Below are 21,984 nucleotides of genomic sequence, written 5' to 3' on the forward strand. Positions count from 1 at the left end.
AAGACCAGGTATATTAGTATTATTTTTGATGTTAGAAATTTCAGAAAGTACATATTTTCTTAATGTCTGTGTTACTGAAAAAAGAATGAGTCTTTGCAATCTTTACGTATAAATGCAAATATGTCTATACTTCTAAGCATACTAAATAACATTTTAAAAGAAGACATTTATCCAACCTCAATTCCCAATATATTGTATATATCTGGCAGTGTTATTTATCAATACTATAGAAAGAAGCACTAAAAAATGATAGATGAGTTAAGGCAATATCTCATTCTAACAATAACCATGCTATTTATTTCCCATTTTTCTTTCCTCTTCTGAAAGCCTTACCTTGTATATACTAACAAAGGAGCCCAGAAAAGCTCCAAGCTGGAAGTTCTCTTTATTGTAGAAGAGAGAAAGCAGCCGGGATGGCTGTGTAAACAGATGCCTAAATGCAGAGGGAATTCGGAGGCAGCACTGGATCAAGTATCCCACACTAAACATTCTGATGAAACCCTAGAGAAAATTGGGAGAAAATTCTGATTTACAGCCAAATTTTGAAGTCTGACAGACATGAGTTTTACCATCTCAGAACTAAAATAGGGCTCAAAAACATACAAGATTATATAACAGCTATTTTTTTAAATTGTCTTTTAAAAACCTCAAAAAAATAATTACCTTAAAAATATGTTCAAAATCTTGCACTCAATACACATTATTTGATTCATAAAGACTTAAAAAGTTTCACAAGCACTGGCCAAGCTTGTCTATGTACAAAACTTCCATTTTTTTGACATTTTGTTGACAACCAGGATTTATCATTCCTAAACCTAAATTGAGTTTTTAGAAACAAAAGCACTGAAAATCCAAAAAACAGTTAATAAAACCAAATGCATTTGTAAATTTTAACAGAAAACCCCCCTTAATCATTAGTATGAGTAGGGATTCTTTTGACAGAAAAATAATTTTATTATTTGTTTAAATCTTTGGTATTTACTTTTTGATGATCAGGTTAAAAGATTTCCCAGAGAAATAAATAATCATTCTGTGCTCAATGGTGTCACACATGCTAAAGCATCTCTTGGGAATGGTAACTTCAAGGTACACTAAATACAACTTGAAAAAGCAAATTGGCTACAAGTGTGTATTTGCTGCCAACATTTCTCTGCATTACCTTCAACTATTACAGTGTAAAAGGGAACAGAGAGGATAACTAATGTTGGCCAATTTTATTTTAATACTGGGAAAATAAAGTTTAGATGTCACCTAAGACTGAGACTGAAATATTCCAATTAGCACAAAACAAAATGTTATCAAAAAGAATACCATTTTATACATGAATCAATCAATACACTGTAATATAGGTCTCCCACTTTCCTCCTCTCTCACCCCCCATTAGAATGGGGAAATGTCTACATTCTACACAGTGCTGGCCTGCTGAGTTCCAAAGGTTAGGTTTGGGCTTTCCAGACAGCAGCCTTCTTTTTAGAAAAAATTGCATTACTGTAAAGAAACATTCCTTAATTACCTGAAACTACCTAATATTGGTTAAAACATGGAAATCTGTCCAATCAATAAGTATGAATTACCATGCATCTGCCTAACTGAAACTGCCCAGTATTTGTTTAAGGTAGGAAATGTAAACTCTATTATCTTGCCATTAATAATTATGTAACATTAAACACATAAGGACTCAAGGAGCATACTCATGTTCTTTCTATCTTTCCACGTTATTTTCAAGAACTCCACCCATCCCTCCATCCATTCACCCTGTTGCATATTCAGGAAATAATCACTGAAGGTCATTTACATACCAAGCATTACACTTGGTGCCGGGGATCGAATGGTGAAGAGGACAGAAAGGTCTGGCCATCATGGGGCTTCCATGCTCATTAGAGGAAGAGAACGTGAATAGGCAAACACAAAATAATCACAGATTACACTAAGTGTTGCAGAGAAAACAGTCAGGGCAGAAGGAGAGAAGTCAGATTAGAAATTAGAAATATTAGATTGAGTGGTAAAGGAAGGCTACTAAGGATGTGACATTTAAATAGACACAAAAGAGAAGGAGCTAGCATGAGAAAACCATTTCAGAGAGCTTGGATAGAAAGCACAAAGCAAAAAAAGGGATTGGCAGGTACAAGGAACCAACAAAAAGTATGAATGGAGTACAGTGAGTTAGAGAAAGTAACTTATATGAATATGTACTCAAGGATAAGATTTAACATGTAGTATAACTGAGTCCATAGAATAATGAGGTGCACCATCAAAGTATTTTACTATATTTGTGGTGTAAATTCCTCACCTAAATACTTAACACTTGGTCTCCAAATAATTTTACATTAATGGACATGATATTCCAATTTATACATAAATTACCAAGTTTATAGTACTGGTTCACATTCAGAAGAATGCCTAGATCTTTTTACTGCCTTATAATTCTAAGTTTCTCATCTATTTTTTCTTTAACATCACCTCCTCTTTCCCCCAAAATTTCTCAATTACCTCTGATTTAATCAAAAAACTTAGTTCCCCTCTGAAGTTTTCCCTTGAGCTAGAATTATCCAGTTAGAGGAGTAATAACTCTGGGAGCTGGCGGACTCTGAGGCTGCCAGAGACACTGCCTTTTTTTTTTTTTTTCCTCTTTAAAAGTGGGGCAGGAAATCAGATTTGGAAACAGTGTATTAGAAACCACTGCACAAATGAAAAAATACTCTTCTGCTTTTACTCCTGGTCATATCTTAGGGGACTCTACAGGTAAGTGCTGGCTTGCACAAATGCCACCATCAACACTAGGCCATAGGTGGTCACATTCATAAGCACTAAAGTCATATATTCCTTCTTTCTAGAGTGACCATCAGAAACTGTCTTTTAGGGTACTGCACAACAATGTTCTTCTGATCATCAATAACAGTGGGGAAATAAGGTATTTTAAGAAACAACACAAACATTTTGAAACATCAGAACTGTTAGGGTACCATTCAAACAAAAGAAACTTGTAGCAGCAGGTGGTACCATGCCAGGCTGTCATGCAAATAGCTTCCTGTCCGAGTTGTGGTGACTGGGGTCGAGGGGTGAGAGGTGCGGGGGAGCAGGCACGTGAGATGGTAGGGAGAGATGCACTAGTGCACTAGTACTTCAGGGAGTGGGGGATTCCTGCCAGTGGCCATAGCTAACTTTCTTAATGTGGAGCAATCGCGAACATGCTCCAGTTACCTCCACACCTTATAAAATGTAACAGCTTTACAAGGCCAAAGCCAAACGCCACTGTCACAGATCGTGCACCGTCAACGTATGTGCTGCTCAACCATTAGCACACAGCACACTCCAGGGCCTTGGTTCTAGGATGTATTCTAAGAAGAATACGTTACAAAGTACAAATTTTACTGACTTTACTTTTTCTGTCTTATGTGTTGTTGCTTCCCGTTCTACTTTGTGAGTTTTACATTAATTTTGAAATAAGCTAATTTTCAAATTATTTAACTAATGATCTGGAAAGTGAGTACTGAAAACTAAACTGTTACCTATTTCTCACACATTTCTTATTCTTCAAATCCCGTGAAAGAATGATAGCAATGACTTTTAACTTTTCCACTTACCTTGAAATTATGCTTTACTAAATAAGTTACCTCAATATACATACTGCCTGTGGTTAATAAAGTAGATACTTTTATATACTTACCTTAATGCAGTAAGAGATGCAATTATCTTCATAGTGTTTGCAACATCTATGCCTTGGTCCATGCTTACATCTGAAATTAAACCAAAAAGCTAATTATAATTAAAATGTGTGTGTGTGTGTGTGTGTGTGTGTGTGTGTGTGCGCGCGCGCGCGCATATGTGTGTGTGTAGATCTGCTCAAAATCCTCTAACCAAAAAAGGAGAAAACTTTTTACCTATTGGTTTCAAAATGTGTGCATATTTTGGCTTCTTAGGACACACAGAAGTAAAGAGAACACATTTTTTTTTCTTTGTTGCTCACCATTTAACAAGGTATATAAAACATGCGACTGCCATCAAAATACTTAAATCTGGAACTGAAAAGTAATATTGGTAAATATTTGTGATTAAATATGAAAAATATGTATATGTTATCTCTATACTCTGCCAAATCTTTTGGAAGCTTTAAATCGCTTATTGTAGAGTGTAACAGTCATAAATCACCCATGAAGTCAGTACTTGAGCAAAAATCATAATGAGGGGTGTGCTCAGGTTACAGGAATTTATGCTTAATTATACTGAGAGAAAACATCTGGAAAAGAACATGATATAGTCTTAGAATTCAAAATTCAGTTTCTAAAATAAGTATAGAAATAGATCATGTGGGCATTCAAAAGTAGGTTATTTGTGATTAAACTTGAAACCACTTAGTCCTCTAGCATTTAATAAACATTTCTTCTGGGAGGACTACTGTTCAAGGCACACTAATTTTAATTATTTGGTGTGCTGGTTCCAGGACTATTTATTCACTTAGGTATGAAAAGTAACTAAAATACCTAAAGTGGGCTTAGGTCTCCACCTTTCTCTTTGCAGAATTCATATTCCAAAAGAAGTAATCTTGAAAATGCTTCCAGACTGCAGTCAATTAATTATCTTCATGGTTGCAACATATTAACTCTTTCCTGTTTATAACAATAACTTGCAGAGTGATATTCTGGCCCCACATCTAATTCGATTTGCAAATGGATTATCAGGACCTTCTCCAAAATCCAATTCTGCATTGCAGCCAGAACATATAGGCTGCCTTTCCCAGTCAAGGGTGACAGCAATAGTTCATACCAGCCACAGCCCTTATGTTGTTAGAATGATATGCCATATCTGGTCATGTGAAGTTGTTGAGTGATTAAAGTTGGGGGCCTGAAAAGAGGTGAATCAGAAGGACGGCCTCATGTAAACCATCACTCTTCAAACCTCTAAGCAGCCCCTTCCTACACATTCCTCAGCCACTGTTACCAGAACCACCAGAAATTGTTAAACTCTCTTTGCTAGTGAGGTTAATTTCTGGTATCAACTATACTGTCATTTCATCTTTCCTTAGTCTTTCATTAAAATGGCTTCACCAGTCCTGGACTGCCCTTCTCCTATCTTACCTGCCTTGCTTCTGTGTTAACCTGCATCTGCCTTCATACCAGTGGCCTCACAGAGGCTATCTGGACAAGTTCTGCCATGACCTGAGTAGTTCTGATGTCCACAGCAGCATTCACCCACATAATATATCCTCTGCATTTCTGATTCTTTTTTTTTGGGCGGGGGGTCCCTACTGTCTCTCCCCTTTTTTTTTTATTAAGGCATCATTGATATACACTCTTACAAAGGTTCACATGAAAAACACTGTGGTTACTACATTCACCCATATTATCAAGTTCCCCCCATACCCTCATTCCTCTGATTCTTGACAAGATGGCTATTAATAGGGATTCTCTCTCCCCTCCACTAACGTAACCGTAACTACTTTGAACTTGCTTAAAAAGTTCACTACCACAATAATTCCTGACATCTACTATTCCTTTTTTGCTCTCTTACCTTCTATATCTGATGCATGCTAAAATGAAGACCAAGTCTTTAAATTAAATGAAATTTTTGAGCACCTACCCTGTATGTAACACAACTCATACATTATGTCACTTGATGCACACAACATTCCTTAGAGATTTAAAAATCTCTATTTAATAACCCCAGTTAACTGACGAGAACTTTGGGCTACAGAGTGGTTCAATCACTTACCCAAAGTCACAGAGCTGGCAGGGGCACAATGAGAGTCAGAGGCCTTCTACTTCTCATAACTGATCCCCAAACTTTATATATATATATTGCCTGATCATTCCACACTCTCAAAACTATCATTACCAAGATTATTATTTGGGGGATCTGAAGTTCTAATATTAAACCATCCAATTAATTTTCTTAAATATCTACACTTGAAATATAAATGAAGACTTATTTGTAAGAAAAATAGGCCTCTCTGTATAATATAGAAATAAATATTTCCCAAGTTCTAAAAATTTCCACTCTTGCAAAATATTGTTTACTTTAAGGGTCAGTACTTTTATTCCTGTATCTTTCTGAATCTCTCAGAACTCTTCTTTCTCCTTTCTACACAAGGCACATTTGATTAACATGGTACTAATCTGTTTTCTCAGGTTCCCCGTTCTAGCCTCTGCAGCTCTGCCTTGTTTGAAACAGAATAGTATTTCAATTTCATGTAAGTCTATTTCAAAGGTATATGACGGTCTACAGTGTCCTGCCAGAAATAATAAACAACATTCATTTGCTTTCATGTACCATTGATAAAACTTTATGTGCAGTTTCTGGTAAAAAATCATCATTACCTGAAAAGAAAACAAAAAGACCGTGGCATTGTGCAAGTGCCACATAAAACAAAGTGTGCTAAAATATCAAGATACAGAACTCACACTGAATCCACAAGTTTCCTGACAAGAGCAATTACATCCATTCTTCTTGCTTTTTCCTCATGTTTCTCTGCCTTTTGTTCTACTTTTGCATATGCTGCCTCTGGTGAATAAGAATGTGTGGGAATTTCTTCCTTCCCTACAATGAACCTAAAGAAAGGAGAACAATGTGAGGCATTTTTCACCTTAAAAAAATCAGTACGAAAAAAACTCTCAGTTTTGTTTATATACAAATGCATTTTGGAGAATGTGTTATCATTTGAAATAGCAACCTTCACAGTTTATATAAAATTGAATCATCCTTCAAAAAATAGGCTTTTGAAATCTGAATACTCAGAAAATGTTAATAGTCATTTGTTTGCCAAATGCAGATATTTAAAAATCAAATTAATGATGTAATATACAGCAAAGCACTTTTATGAAGTACTCTTTTAACTTAGGTCACCACCTTTTGAAGGTATTACACACCTTAAGGCTTTTTCAACAAAGCAGCAAGTGAACTATTAACATGGGTCTGCTAGTTAATCACAAAAATCCTATTTTTTTCTCTAATTCTGCTAACAGTTAAAATTGAATAAGCTTCTCATTTTTTACTCTACATTTATATTTCATGTCACTTTGAGTCATGAAACAGCTGTAGTGCAATTGAAGGTCATCTCCATATATGTGAGGAAATAGAGGAACTAAAGAATGAGAATCAGAAAATGGTGAAGATTCCCTGTCTCCTCACATTATTAATTAGAAAACCCTAAATTCAATGTTATTCCAATCTGCTTATTTCTCTTTGGAAAAACCTAATATCCAGGAGAAGACACTACTCCTATCTCATCAAAACTGGACTACATAAGAAAAAGTGTTACCACCATTAGATATCACTCAAATAATACTTTTTATCAGAGTTTTCATTTTTGCTGTGTGCACCTTTACTAACAGTCACTGCACTTATACAGAAAAACTCAACTTCCCTAAGGGAACTCTACATGCTAAACTTCCAGAAAATATTGTAAACATAGATAAAACAGTAAATCAATAATACCACACTCAAACTCTGAAACATGGGACCTATGAAAAACAGAATAGAAAATTTAAACACTTGAAAGAGAGCTAAAGCTGCAACTGCAACCTGTCTGGACAAACCTGGTGAAGCATCTGGCTTATCAAATCCTAAGGGGCATGCAATGAGACGGTTTGGCACCAGATGGCAGCTGTGCACCCTTTGTAGCTGTTATTCCCAAAGAATCTCGGTCTTAATCCTGGGTGTGCATGGTAAATTTAATATCTGTACTCCGCTCTACATAAACAACAGGACAAACCATGCTAGCACAGATATAATAATCTCTCTCTTACCTTCTAGAAACTGTTGTGATGTTGGCCAGGACTGACCATCTCAGATTAGAGCTCACTTCCTTGGAGAAACTGTCCCCACCCCAAACCGGAGTTGAGTCAGCAACCCTTCCTTGGTGCTCCCTCAGCCCAGTGAAGCCCAGTACTGGAGGCACCTTATTAGTCGTTTCCATCCTCCACTAAAGCGTGGGGTCTATGAGACTATATGTCTTCTTCACTGTAATATCCCCATGCCTCACACAGTGTCTGGCACACAGTAAATATTTAATTAATACATATTAAATGAATCAAATGGTAATAACTAGCATTTTCTGAGCATTTACTATATGACAGGCACAGGACTGAGCCTTCTATGAATATTAAATCACTTAATCTTCACAGCAATACTATGAAGTAGGTGCCATAATCTCCACGAGAGTTAGCTTGAAAAAGCATCTTGTCCACAACCAGTAACAATGATTTCAACCCAGAACTGTCTGACTCTAAAGCCTGGGTTTTTGATCACCAAGTTATGTACAGTTCTAACAAACTATAATGAATCAGGCTTAGTGTATCTTCAGACTCCTGCACTAGCTCTTTTCCCACGGTCCTGTCAAATCCATTTGTTCCCATAACTTCTCCTATAATCTGTCCAGACCTAGCAAAAATTAATAACCATTCTTCCAGAATAATTTCCCATAATATGGAGAAAAGTTTAAATGCAAATAGTCCAAACCAGCGCTTTATTATAAGTGCACTGGAGGATGAGACACAAAAGAATCTGCCACATTTTCAGGTTTTGCAAGGGCACTGGGAGCCTAAGGAGAAACGCTAGAAAAAGGCAAAGTTTTCTCTTTAGGAAAACCAAATACTGCTTTTGTTGCCAACTTTCAGTTTAACAAGAATCCTTTAAAGCCAATGCAACAACAATAAAAAGTTATTTTCCAGTAAGTGTCATAATCTCTTAATGAAAAATATAATGAAGAAATGATTACGTGTATTATGACTTAGTTATTGTTACCATGGAGTTTCCACAACCAAAAATATTCCTCATCACACAGTGGACTTAATCTGTTCCCTCCCAAATCAGTTTCTTTGCATGCTATCTGATTTTCTGTGAATGCGCCACCTTTTTTCAGGCACACAGGTTTTCAATGCTGCGGGGATTGCAGAATGGAAGGGAAGAGAAAAAAGGAAAATCTCAGTCATCAGGTCTTCCTTTCTTCCATTTCAAGTCCCAATTTTGCCTCTTTCTCTTTAATCCTCCACTCCCACCCAAGTCCTAGTCCTTAACATTTCATCTTTCTTCTTTCTGAATCTATTTCAGTCTCCCAAATACTGTGTCCAGACTAATCTTTCTAAAACATTGTCAGCTACCCGGCTCCAAAACCTTTAGTGGCTCCCTATTGCCCATCCTATCAAATCTAAGTTTGTCTTTTTTGGGGGGGGTAGGTAGTTCTCTCATAATCTGGCCTTAGTTACCTATCATAACAAAATCCTCATAACCCATAATAGAAACCTTTCATACTAATTAAGTTGGTCTTCCCACTCTTACCTCATATTTCATGTTTACGATTTTCAGTTTTGCTAACATTATTCACTTTGACTCAGGATGCTCCTTCCTTATTGCTGTCTAAAGCTCTCTTTCAAATACAATTTAAGGCTTATACCTATAAGAATAATACATGAATAGCCAGCATTTCTTGAGCACAGTTCTAACACATTTTGTTTATTAACTTATTTGATCCTCAAAATAATCTTATGAGACACTCATATAAAGTTTCTCCTCATATTGAAGCCCACCCTCAATTTTCCCTCTAATACCTGCAGTAAATACCACACAACTAACCTTCACTACATATCTACTATATGTACTTTGGAGAATAAAATAGGCAACATTTATGACATAAACTGGAAGAGCATCAGGCATGGAGTAAGTATATATAGTTACTATATCATGTTAAATTGTATTGGTCAAACATTCTAAGCCTAGGTTTCTTCATCATGTCACATGGGCATAAAAATATTCACATCTTACAGATTTGCTGTGAAAATTTCATTTTCTAATCTGTGTGAAATGCTTGGTAAACTATAAAATACAATGCTAATGCAAACCAACATTTCTACAGTATCTACCATGGGCAATTACGATGGTAAGAGATAGGCTGTCATGTAAAAAAAAGATTCTAGCATCTCTAGATGAGGTTTATAATACAAAATGTGTTTAACAATGCATGAGTCCTGCCCTGACAAAGTCCATAATCTGATATCACACAATCAAGCACATAGTTTTCCGGTAATTGTTCATGGGTAGCTCTGTCTTTCCAAGCTCCCTGAAGAGAGAGTTCTTGTAATCTTTCTAACACCCCCACGGCATAAGGCACACAGTAGATCTCAGTTGTTGATTGATTTTTTGAGGGGGGAAAATATCAATAAATTACTCTTTCAATGAAATCTCCACCATCACTTCCGTGAGTTCTAAAATTACTTTCAGCTTAAAAACTGAAATATTCATTGTAATTATGTATAATTATATTATTACTGTTTTGAAAAAAGTTAACTTGTGAAATTTCTCTTAAGTGCAAACAAAAAATGCTACTTACCTAAGTGCAGAAAACGTAAATCCTTTCAAGCCATCTTTGCACCTAAAATGATAAAAATTTACAATAAAAAAATGTTTTGAGATATAAAGTAGTGTATTAAATAGCTGTTAATATTTTTCTTGAAAACGATTACTTTTTAAAAGGTGAAACCCTTTTAGGACAATGATCTGAGCAGTACAAATGGTCAAACAAGCAAAAAACAATGAAGCAAGCCATCTTACACAGGAGGATTAAAATGATAATACTTTCTATGTCATATTAACATAACTTAAGCCTCAACTCTCAGATTTCCTGGTTGAAGAGAGAGACAACTAAATCTTCTAAGGGCTCCATGTGGACTTAAAAGGAAGGCTAGGAGTAGAGTATTCTACATTCGACCCAATCCCTAGGGGAGCAATTTGTTGTAAAGAAAAAGGCCGCATACACCTGCTGGGTATTATGTATAGGTCAATTCAAGATCCTGACTTCTCCCTACTTATTAATTCAGTGAATGCAGAGCAATGTAGAATTGGCAGGCACAGAAGGCTTCAAGTTTAGTTCAACAGTTTTAACTTTTGAGTAAGGGCAATCAGAATGGTAACAGCATGGGGAACAGGGTGGGGGTAGAGGGAGAACACAAAGAGGATTCCAGAAAATCTTCAGCAAGTGCTTACTATTGCTGAGCATTGTTTTGGCTCTCGTTTATTTAACTATATCACAACTCTTTGAATAGGTGTTTCTCTATTCCATACCTGTGCAGAGGGTCAAAAAAATGCAAGAACTTCCCAGAGGTCACAAAATAAACTGTAGTCAGAATCATGGGTAAAAAAGTTCATCTGACTTAAAAGTCATGGTTTTCTCTTACACTTCTCCTAAAACAGTGTATTTCTTTTAATTGGGGAAGACTCAAACTATATGGCAATTAAGAAAAAAAGATTCTCAGGTCAGTAAAAGATATTTAAACAAGATTTTTAAATGTGGACATTAACTTTACTGGCCTTAATGCTGTATTTTATAGTTATGATCAGGTTACTAAAGGACCTTTGGGTATCTAGTATCAAAATCCTTTGGGGAAATTACAGAGGTTGGTGATGCAATGATGCTCTAATGTATATTAGTATTGCATACTAGATATTCTTGGATAAAAAGTACAGCCTCAAATCTAATTGGGCAATTCCTTCTGTATGCCTCTTATATGAAAGATCACAAAGAAAATGCACAAAAATATAAGAAACCTATCTTAATAATGTTAATATAAACATTTTTGTTGGAAGACATATAAATCTCAGAAAATAATTTAATCCATATCCATAGAGATGTTTTAAAACACTTAAGAATTCATTTCAATTAAGCAACTTTATCTACTTTGAGGTCCTGTTAATAGTGGGAAATGTAACCACAGAATTTAGCTAACATAGTACATAATTACCTACCGCACACAGCATGAGGGTAAAAGCAAAAGAAATCATATGCTAAGCTAAAAACGTGCATGGGAGAATTATAGCACTAAAATACTTAAACTTATCTTTTCCATCTGAAGAAAGTGTTTCTCCGTAATTTAAAACCCATAATTGGGTAATTTCTAGATGGGTGGAGTGGTGAGGGGTTAGCTAGGAGTCTATTGACTGGAAAACAGAAAGCAGCAGATTGATTAAAAGATTATATACAACTGGGAACAAATTTTGGCTTTGGTATGTTATTGTGAAAAGACAGCCATTTATCTTTGTATAATGCTGAATAGATTAAGGATTCTGACAACTCAGTCTAGTCAGGACTGCATATTTGTGACCTTAAACAATAAATCTAATTGCAGACCAAACATCAAAAAGTAGCCTTCAAATATAAAAGGGTGGATACAAATGAATTTGCAATTTCATTATGATGGGAGTTTGGTTCTTCCAGAACCCTGTGGGAAGCACTTCATATTGATAAAAGTCTTAGCTCAGGGGCAAAAGGAGCTGTTCTTCTCTCCATTCATGTGTATAAGTCTATTAATGTAATTGAGGGTCAGATGTCTGTGTCAAAAGAACAAAAAAGTAATTATTCCCATAAAAAGAATCTTTAAAATAGTAATATTGCCCCGCATTTTGGCACCAAGAGCGTTGTCTGAGCTTTAACCTAACTACCGAAATGCTATTGTAATCTGTGTTAAATGTAAAAAGTATGATATAAACCAAGATTTACAAAAAGCAGACCCCAACTATTTGATGGATTCAGTTATTATAATGTAAATCAAATCACATTCTCCATCCAAGGCCCATTGATTTTATTTGACAAATATTGACTGAATGCTACTATGTGTAAGCCCTGGTTTAGGCTCTAAGGATGTAACAGTGGACAATACAGAATCCTTAGGTAAGGACAAAATACCCATTTGCTGAAATGAGGAAGACTACGGGAGGAACAGGGGTTTGAGGAGAAAATCAAAGTTTTGTTTTGGATGTAAGTTTGAGATGCATATTAGGTATGAATGGAAAAGCTACAGAGCAAGCAGCTGGCTATATTACACACAGATACAGGTTCAAGGAAGCAATCTCATTTGTTTATAAGCAGTACTTTAATCCACAAGACTAGATACAATAAACTAGGAAGTGTCAATGGAGAAAATATTCAAGGACTAAGTATATTTTATTCTTCATAGTTTATAATGCAGAAAATCTCTTCTATAGAATAAAAACAAAAATTCATTTTTTCTAATAAAATCATTATCTAAAGTCATTTCTATTTCTGAGTATCCATAAAGATAATGCATTTAAATCATATAAACACAGACTTTTCTATTAAAGTTAGTCTATGCAAAAGTCATAAATAATATGACTCAATTCATTGTTACTGAATCTCCATATTTGCAAGGTTCTGTTCAAGATTCAGGGAAAACACAGAGGAAAAAGAGTTTGCAGCATTGTATCACACAACTTAGCTGGTAACACAACTAATTAAAGAGGTTTAAGTTGGAATTACATAGTGTGTACCATAAAGTATAAAAAGTTTAATGTTATTCTTATTAGAATAATACACTTCCAGTGGGGGAAACCCACAAAGACCAAACACTTTTTTCAATGAGAAGTGTAAATAACAGTAAAAGAAATAAATTTGCCCCAGAAGATTCTTTGTCTCGTGCTTAATTTCCATAAAATTACTTCCATGTGATATTTTTATCTTTATTACAACGTAGCACCAGCAGGTGTCACTAGTAAACTATACTTGGAAGAATTTGTAGCTCTAAGGTGATTTCTCTATCATTTTGTTGCATGTTTCCTCTTAAAAACACATTTGCAGTCATTCAAAATGTTGCTAATCTTAGTTAAATTGCATTAAGTTCCTGCAAGTAAATATCATATATTAGACTTTCAGTGATAGGTGATGTTCCTGTTCTATCATTCCATATAGTTTTAAAATCTTGAAGAATACACTACCGTTTGGCACCAACATAAAATCCGATGAGGTAAATCTGTTGCTCCATTTGTATGTTCTCTAATAAGCTGGAAACAATGATAGCCATTTTGATTCCTAAAATCTTTTTTATTGCCTACTCAGTTTTCATTCATCTGGCAAATATAAAGGATATAAAAGATGTACGTTTTAAATCTTTAAAATATTTCTTCAAGACAGAGAATGGTGCAGTCAAAAGATTCTTGATATGAACAAAAGTACAGGTAACAGCCACAACTTCTATACCAATCCGGAGCAAGTCACTTAACTTTAGGGCTCAAATGTCTATTACAAGTGTCTAGAGGTAAATGACCTCCATAATTGGCTGATTAAATAACTTGTAATTCTAAAATTTTACCACTTATTGTATCTTATCATTATATGTAAAGCTAGTATTATTATTAGAAATCATAATGGAAAAATAAAACAAATTAAATCATTTATAAGGTAAACAAATAAATGATAATACATTCAAGAATTTTAAAAACACAAACAAAACTCTGAATTTACCTTGACATTATTAGCTACTACTATTACATTTGTTTATTGTTTTGTAATACTTACTGATGTGGAATTTACTCCCACAAAAAGTTCAAAGAGAACCTTTTCTTTTTTAATTTTAACATTACAAGACAAACCATATAGACATATATGCTCCTACAATGTGTAAGGAGCACTGTTAAGAACCAATTCTATAGGCAATCACAACAATAAAATATTATATTATTGCTATATTAAGATCATTGCTAAAATACTGTTACTGATAAAATGTATTATTGGTAAGATGTTATTTATTATATATACATATAAAATGTTACAGAAATTGGTCAAAAGGACATACCCCAAACAGTTGCGAGCAGGCTACCTATTGAAGTCGGATGGCCATGAAGAAAGAGGGCTTTTTACTCTTTATATTTATGTTTCATTTAAAAAATTTTTACAAGTATGCATTCACATATTGTTTGTGTAGTTTGTTTACTGAAAAACATCAATATATGAACACTTAGGAATAGATTAAACAGTGTAAATCTTATTTATCTTTGTTTTACCAACACAACAGCAGAGACTGTAAAACCCCACGTAGTAATCCTTACTTATACTTCTGTAAATTTTGCTAGAAGGCATAAAATTACTAACTATAGTACATGGTTCAGACTAGAATTTTCTGAAACTAAGATCCCAGTGAACATGGATGATTAGGTGACTTCAATGATGAAAAAAAAAAAGATTAATTAAGTATCAATTTCAGAGTGCTTTTGTCCTTTTTGTTACTCATTGAACTGCTTAAAAGGAAACTCAAGTATTGGTTAAATATTACCTCTTCTATTTTTATTCACTCAACAATCATTTGTTGAGTACCTTATAGGCAGAAGACACCCTGCTGCCAATCACTTGCTATGCTATCTCTGACCATTAAAAAAAAGGTCACATCAGTAAGTATAAATCTATGTGTATGTTCATCAAATTAATGTTGACTACAAGGTTCTGACACAGGATTAAAGATGGCAGCGTGAGAGGTGAGACAGAGGCTTCCTTCTAAAACCGCATATAATAAGAAATATAATTAATACAACTAATCCTGAGAGAGCAACAGGAAAGACAACTGCACCAGACTGCATATACCTGGAGAAAAGAGCAAACCTCACGGAACAGGGTAACGTACGAAGTGGCCTGGCAGTACCCGAGCCCTTCCCCCACCCCAGCTCACCAGCAGGAGTAAGAGAAATGGAGCAGGGAGGGAGTGGAGGCCTGGGACTGCTGAATACCTAGCTCCGGATATCTTCTCTGGGAGCACAAACCTACATTTCATGGTGCCTTTATGACACTCTCATGATTACGGGGTTGGAAAGCTAAGACAGGCAGAATTCCTGGACAGACTGAGATTCCAGCTGCTTCTGGAAAGCAGGGATCCATATCCGGCTGCTCTGGGACAAAAGCTTATACCTGTGTGCTCGGCCCACTGGTTCAGGCAGTGAACACAGGCATAGCAGCCGGGAAGCAGGAAACAGCTCTTTCCTCCCCACAGGCACCAATCCCACTCCCCTGCAACTCCCGATATTGCTTCAGGGGCTGAGCAGCTCCAGAGAGTAGAAGTTCTGGACACTAGACAGCTCCATATACAAATATGAAAAGTCAAAGGAATCTGGACCAGAGTAAAATTATTAAAACAACTCCCAAGAAAGATTTAAATGACATGGACCTCATGACTCTTCCTGAAAGGGAGTTCAAAATAAAAATCATTAACATGCTAATGGAGGTATGGAAAGATATTCAAGAACTCAGGAATGAATTCTGGTTGGAGATCCAATCTTTGAAGAGGACAATGGAGGAATTAAAAGAAGATTGGATACGGTGAAGGAGACGATAAATGAAATAGAAACTAGAGAAGAGGAATACAAAGAAACTGAGGCACAGAGAGAAAAAAGGATCTCTAAGAATGAAAGAACATTGAGAGAACTCTGTGACCTATCCAAACAGAACAATATTCACATCATAGGGATACCAGAAGAAGAAGAGAGAGAAAAAAGGGATAGAAAATGTCTTTGAGGAGGTAATTGCTGAAAACTTCCCCAATCTGTGGAAGGAGATAGTCTCTCAGGCCATGGAGATGCACAGATCTCCCAACACAAGGGACCCAAGGAAGACAACACCAAGACATATAGTAATTAAAATAGCAATGATCAAGGATAAGGACAGACTATTAAAAGCAGCCAGAGACAGAAATGAGATCACATACAAAGGAAAATCAATCAGGCTAAAATCAGACTTCTCAGCAGAAACCTTACAGGCCAGAAGAGAGTGGCATGATGTATTTAATGCAATGAAGCAGAAGGGGCTGTACCAAGATTACTTTATCCAGCAAGATTATCATTTAAATTTGAAGGACGGATTAAACAATTTCAAAATAAGCAAAAGTTGAGAGAATTTACCTCCCGCAAAACATCTATACAGTCTATTTTGGAGGGACTGCTGTAGATGGAAGTGTTCCTAAGGTTGAATAGCTGTCACCAGAGGTAATAAAACCACAGTATAAAGAAAGTAGAATAGCTAATTACTAAGCAAATGCAAAATTAAATTAACTATCCCCAGAGTCAATCAAGGGATAGACAAACAGTACAGAATATGGTACCTAATATATAAAGAATGGAAGAGGAAGAAAAAGGAAGAGAAAAAGAAAAGAACCTTTAGATTGTGTTTGTAATAGCATATTAAGTGAGTTAAGTTAGACTTTTAGGTAGTAGGGAAGTTAACCTTGAACCTTTGGTAACCACGAATCTAAAGTCTGGGATGGCAGTAAGTACATACCTATCGAAAATCACCCTAAATGTAAATGAACTGAATGGATGAAAAAACAAGACCCTTCTATAAGCTGCCTACCAGAGACTCACTTTAAACCCAAAGACATACACAGACTAAAAGTGAAGGGATGGAAAAAGATATTTCATGCAACTAATAGAGAGAAAAAAGCAGGAGTTGTAGTACTTGTATCAGACAAAATAGACTTCAAAACAAAGAAAGTCACAAGAGACAAAGAAGGACATTACATAATGATATAGGGATGAATCCAAGAAGAAGATATAACTACTATAAAATCTATGCTCCCAACAAAGGAGCACCTACATATGTGAAACAAATACTAACTGAATTAAAAGGGGAAATAAAATGCAATGCATTCATTCTAGGAGATTTCAACACTCCACTCACTCTGAAGGACAGATCAACCAGACAGAAAATAAGTAAGGAGACAGAGGCACTGAACAACACATTAGAACAGATGGACCTAACAGATATCTACAGAACTCTACACCAAAAGCTAGCAGAATACACAATCTTCTCAAGTGCACATGGAACATTTTCAAGAATAGACCATATACTAGGCCACAAAAAGAGCCTCAGTAAATTCAAAAAGATTGAAATTGTACCAACCAGTTTTTCAGACCACAAAGGTATGAAGCTAGAAATAAACTACGCAAAGAAAATGAAAAGTCCCATAAACACATCAAGGCTTCACAACATGCTCCTAAATAACCAATGGATCAATGACCAAACAAAAACAGAGATCAAGCAATATATGGAGACAAATGACAACAATAATTTAACAACACAAAAATCTGTGGGACGCAGCCAAGGCCGTGCTAAGAGGAAAGTATGTTGCAATACAGGCCCACCTCAAGAAAGGAGAACAATCCCATATGAGCAGTCTAAACGCACAATTAATGAAACTAGAAAAAGAAGAACAAATGAAGCCCAAAATTAGTAGGAGGAGGGACATAATAAAGATTAGCAGCAGAAATAAATAAAATTGAGAAGAATAAAACAATAGAAAGAATCAATGAAAGCAAGAGTTGGTTCTTTGGGAAAATAAACAAAATAGATAAACCCGTAGCCAGACTTACAAAGAAAAAAAGAGAATCTACACACATAAACAGAATCAGAAATGAGAATGGAAAAATCACTACAGACACCACAGAAATACAAAGAATTATTAGAGAATACTATGAAAAATTTTATGCTAACAAACTGGATAACCTAGAAGAAATGGACAATTTTCTAGAAAATTACAACCTTCCAAAGCTGACCAAGGAAGAAACAGAAAATCTGAACAGACCAATTACCAGCAATGAAATTGAACTAGTAATCAATAAACTACCTAAGAACAAAACTCCTGAACCAGATGGCTTCACCACTGAATTTTACCAAACATTTAGTGAAGACCTAATACCCAACCTCCTTAAGGTTTTCCAAAAAGTAGAAGAAGAGGGAATACTTCCAAACTCATTCTATGAGGCCAGCATCACTCTAATACCAAAACCAGGCAAAGACCCCACTAAAAGAGAAAATTACAGACCAATATCCCTGATGAACATAGATGCAAAAATACTCAACAAAATATTAGCAAACCAAATTCAAAAATACATATAAAAGATCATCCTTCATGATCAAGAAGGATTTATTCCAGGGATGCAAGGATGGTACAACATTAGAAAATCCATCAACATCATCCACCACATCAACAAAAAGGACAAAAACCACATGATCATCTCCATAGATGCTGAAAAAGCATTTGACAAAATTCAACATACATTCATGATAAAAACTCTCAACAAAAATGGGTACAGAGGGCAAGTACCTCAACATAATAAAGGCCATATATGACAAACCCACAGCCAACATCATACTTAACAGCGAGAAGCTGAAAGCTTTTCCTTTAAGATCTGAAACAAGACAAGGATGCCCACTTTCCCCACTTCTATTCAACATAGTACTGGAGGTTCTAGCCATGGCAGTAAGACAACACAAAGAAATAAAAGGCATCCAGAGTGGCAAGGAAGAAGTTAAACTGTCCCTGTTTGCAGATGACATGATATTGTACATAAAAAACCTTAAATAATCCACTCCAAAACTACTAGAACTAATATCTGAATTCATCAAAGTTGCAGGATACAAAATTAATACACAGAAATCTCTGGCATTCCTATACACTAACAATGAGCTAGCACAGAGAAAAATCAGGAAAACAATTCCATTCACAATTGCATCAAAAATAATAAAATACCTAGGAATAAACCTAACCAAGGAAGTAAAAAACCTATACCCTGAAAACTACAAGACACTCTTAGGAGAAATTAAAGAAGATAACAATAAATGGAAACACATCCTGTGCTCATAGATAGGGAGAATTAATATTGTCAAAATGGCCATCCTGCCAAAGCAATCTATAGATTCAATGCAATTCTTATCAAAATACCAACAGCATTCTTCAAGGAACTAGAGAAAATCGTTCGAAAATTCATATGGAACCACAAAAGACCTTGAATAGTCAAAGCAATTCTGAGAAGGAAGAATAAAGCTTGGGGCATTATGCTCCCCAACTTCAAGCTCTATTACAAAGCCACAGTAATCAACACAATTTAGTAGTGGCACAAGAACAGACCCATAGACCAATGGAACAGACTAGGGAGCCCTGATATAAACCCAACCATATATGGTCAATTAATATACAATAAAGGAGCCATGGATATACAATAGGGAAATGACAGCCTCTTCAACAGCTGGTGTTGGCAAAACTGGACAGCTACATGCAAGAGAATGAAACTGAACTATTTTTTAACCCCATACACAAAAGTAAATTCGAAATGGATCAAAGACTTGAATATAAGTCATGAAACTATAAAACTCTTAGAAGACAACATAAGCAAACATCTCCTGAATATAATCATGAGCAACTTCTTCCTGAACGCATCTCCTCGAGCAAGGGAAACAAAAGCTAAAATGAACTCAGGGACTACATCAAACTAAAAAGTTTCTGTACAGCAAAGGACACCATCAACAGAACGAAAAGGCATCCTACAGTATGGGAGAATATACTTGTAAATGACATATCCGACAAGGGGTTAACATCCAAAATATATAAAGAACTTACACACCACAACACCCAAAAAGCAAATAACCCAATTAAAAAACGGGCAGAGGATATGAAGAGACAGTTCTCCAAAGAAGAAATTCAGATGGCCAACAGACACATGCAAAGATGCTCCTCATCACTAATCATCAGGGAAATGCAAATTAAAACCACAATGAGATATCACCTCACACCAGTAAGGATGGCCAGCATCGAAAAGACTAAGAACAACAAATGCCGGTGAGGATGTGGAGAAAGGGGAACCCTCCTACACTGCTGGTGGGACAGTAAGCTACTTCAACCATTGTGGAAAGCAATATGGAGGTTCCTCAAAAAACTAAAAAATAGAAATACCATTTGGCCTGGGAATCCCACTCCTTGGAATTTACCCAAAGAATATAACTTCTCAGATTCAAAAAGACATATGCACCCCTATGTTTATTGCAGCACTTTTTACAATAGCCAAGATATGGAAGCAACCTAAGTGTTCATCAGTAGATGAATGGATAAAGATGTGGTACATATACACAGTGGAATACTATTCAGCCATAAGAAAGAAACAAATCCTACCATTTGCAATAACATGGATGCAGCTTGAGGACATTATGCTCAGTGAAATAATTCAGGGGGAGAAATACAAATGCCAAATGATTTCCCTCATTTGTGGAGTATAACAATGAAGCAAAACTGAAGGAACAAAATAGTAGCAGACTCAGAGACTCCAAGAATGAACTAGTGGTTACCAAAGGAGAGGGGTGTGGGAGGGTGGGTGCGGAGGGAGGGAGAAGGGGATTGAGGGGTATTATGTTTAGTACACATGGTGTAGGGGATCACGGGGAGAACAGTGTAGCACAGAGAAGGCACATAGTGGATCTCTGGCATCTTGCTGCACTGATGGACAGTGACTGCACTGGGGTATGGGTGGGGACTTAATAACATCGGTAAATGTAGTAACCACATTGTTTTTTTCATGTGAAACCTTCATAAGAGTGTATATCAATCATACCTTAATAAAAAAAAATTATTTTAAAGTTCTGACACACAATTTCCTGTATCAGTAGTTCTTTCTAGGAGCTTAATTACTCTATTTGTACTTTATAAGTTCAGCTTGAATTTCTTTAGTGCAGCATTTTACATCATCTATCTACATACCTTCAAAATAATTTTCAACTAGATTCTTTTAAATAGTAAATTCTCCCAGCACATTAAAATACTATTTTTGATTCTGGTCTATATTTTACAGAAAATTTATTTCATACAGAATGGAACACTGGTGCTTAGCTTTGTTCTCAAGAACCTATGGAAAGTTGCTAAAGCAGGCAGCAGTTATGGGTAATCCAGTGTGACTGTAAGTCCCCAGATGATTATTGTGCACTTTTTTCTGATGTGCTCTAAATATAAATTGGAAACATTTGGATTCCAACTTACAGTAACAACTCCAACAGAATCAGATTTCTCCTTAAACTTGTTTCTGGAACTGTTTTTGCTTTAAATCCAAGGAAGGCCATGCTCCAAGCTGTCTTCATTTGCTAAGGAACCAAAAATCACCTTCAGACTGTTTCTAAAAGAAACTTTAATTAGGATGAATTCTGCTCTCAAAATGAACTGGTAATAGCAATTGTGGTCAAACTTTAAAATATTTGCAAAAGGAGAATATTTGAGTTCCACTGGACCTAAACTGAAAAGGCTGCTTAAAGTTCCTAAGGAAATGGCATGTGTTTAGACTTGACAAATTAACTACAGGCAAAAACCAAATTTAAGGTCAAACTGGTATTTTATGTATATCCAAGGAAAAACTCAGCAAGTTTCTTAAAATCATGGCATTGCTATGGACAAAAATTATTTACAT

The 21,984-nt window shown here is 35.7% G+C and overlaps 1 protein-coding gene across 3 annotated transcripts in view; it reads right to left on the minus strand.

The window, feature by feature from the left end:
• Positions 1-21,984, minus strand: part of TMEM135 (transmembrane protein 135) — a 254,688-nt gene that overhangs the window by 12,858 nt on the left and 219,846 nt on the right. For all 3 annotated transcript variants that reach the window (XM_057507151.1, XM_036906972.2, XM_036906971.2), the window contains 4 exons: positions 10,322-10,363; positions 6,399-6,545; positions 3,668-3,737; positions 334-501 (listed from right to left, as the gene is read on the minus strand). In XM_057507151.1, coding sequence (XP_057363134.1) covers positions 334-501; positions 3,668-3,737; positions 6,399-6,545; positions 10,322-10,363 — 427 coding nt within the window. The remainder of the gene's footprint in view (positions 1-333; positions 502-3,667; positions 3,738-6,398; positions 6,546-10,321; positions 10,364-21,984) is intronic.

Source organism: Manis pentadactyla, chromosome 9 (assembly GCF_030020395.1).
Source record: "Manis pentadactyla isolate mManPen7 chromosome 9, mManPen7.hap1, whole genome shotgun sequence".
In the NCBI taxonomy this organism is placed as follows: domain Eukaryota; kingdom Metazoa; phylum Chordata; class Mammalia; order Pholidota; family Manidae; genus Manis; species Manis pentadactyla.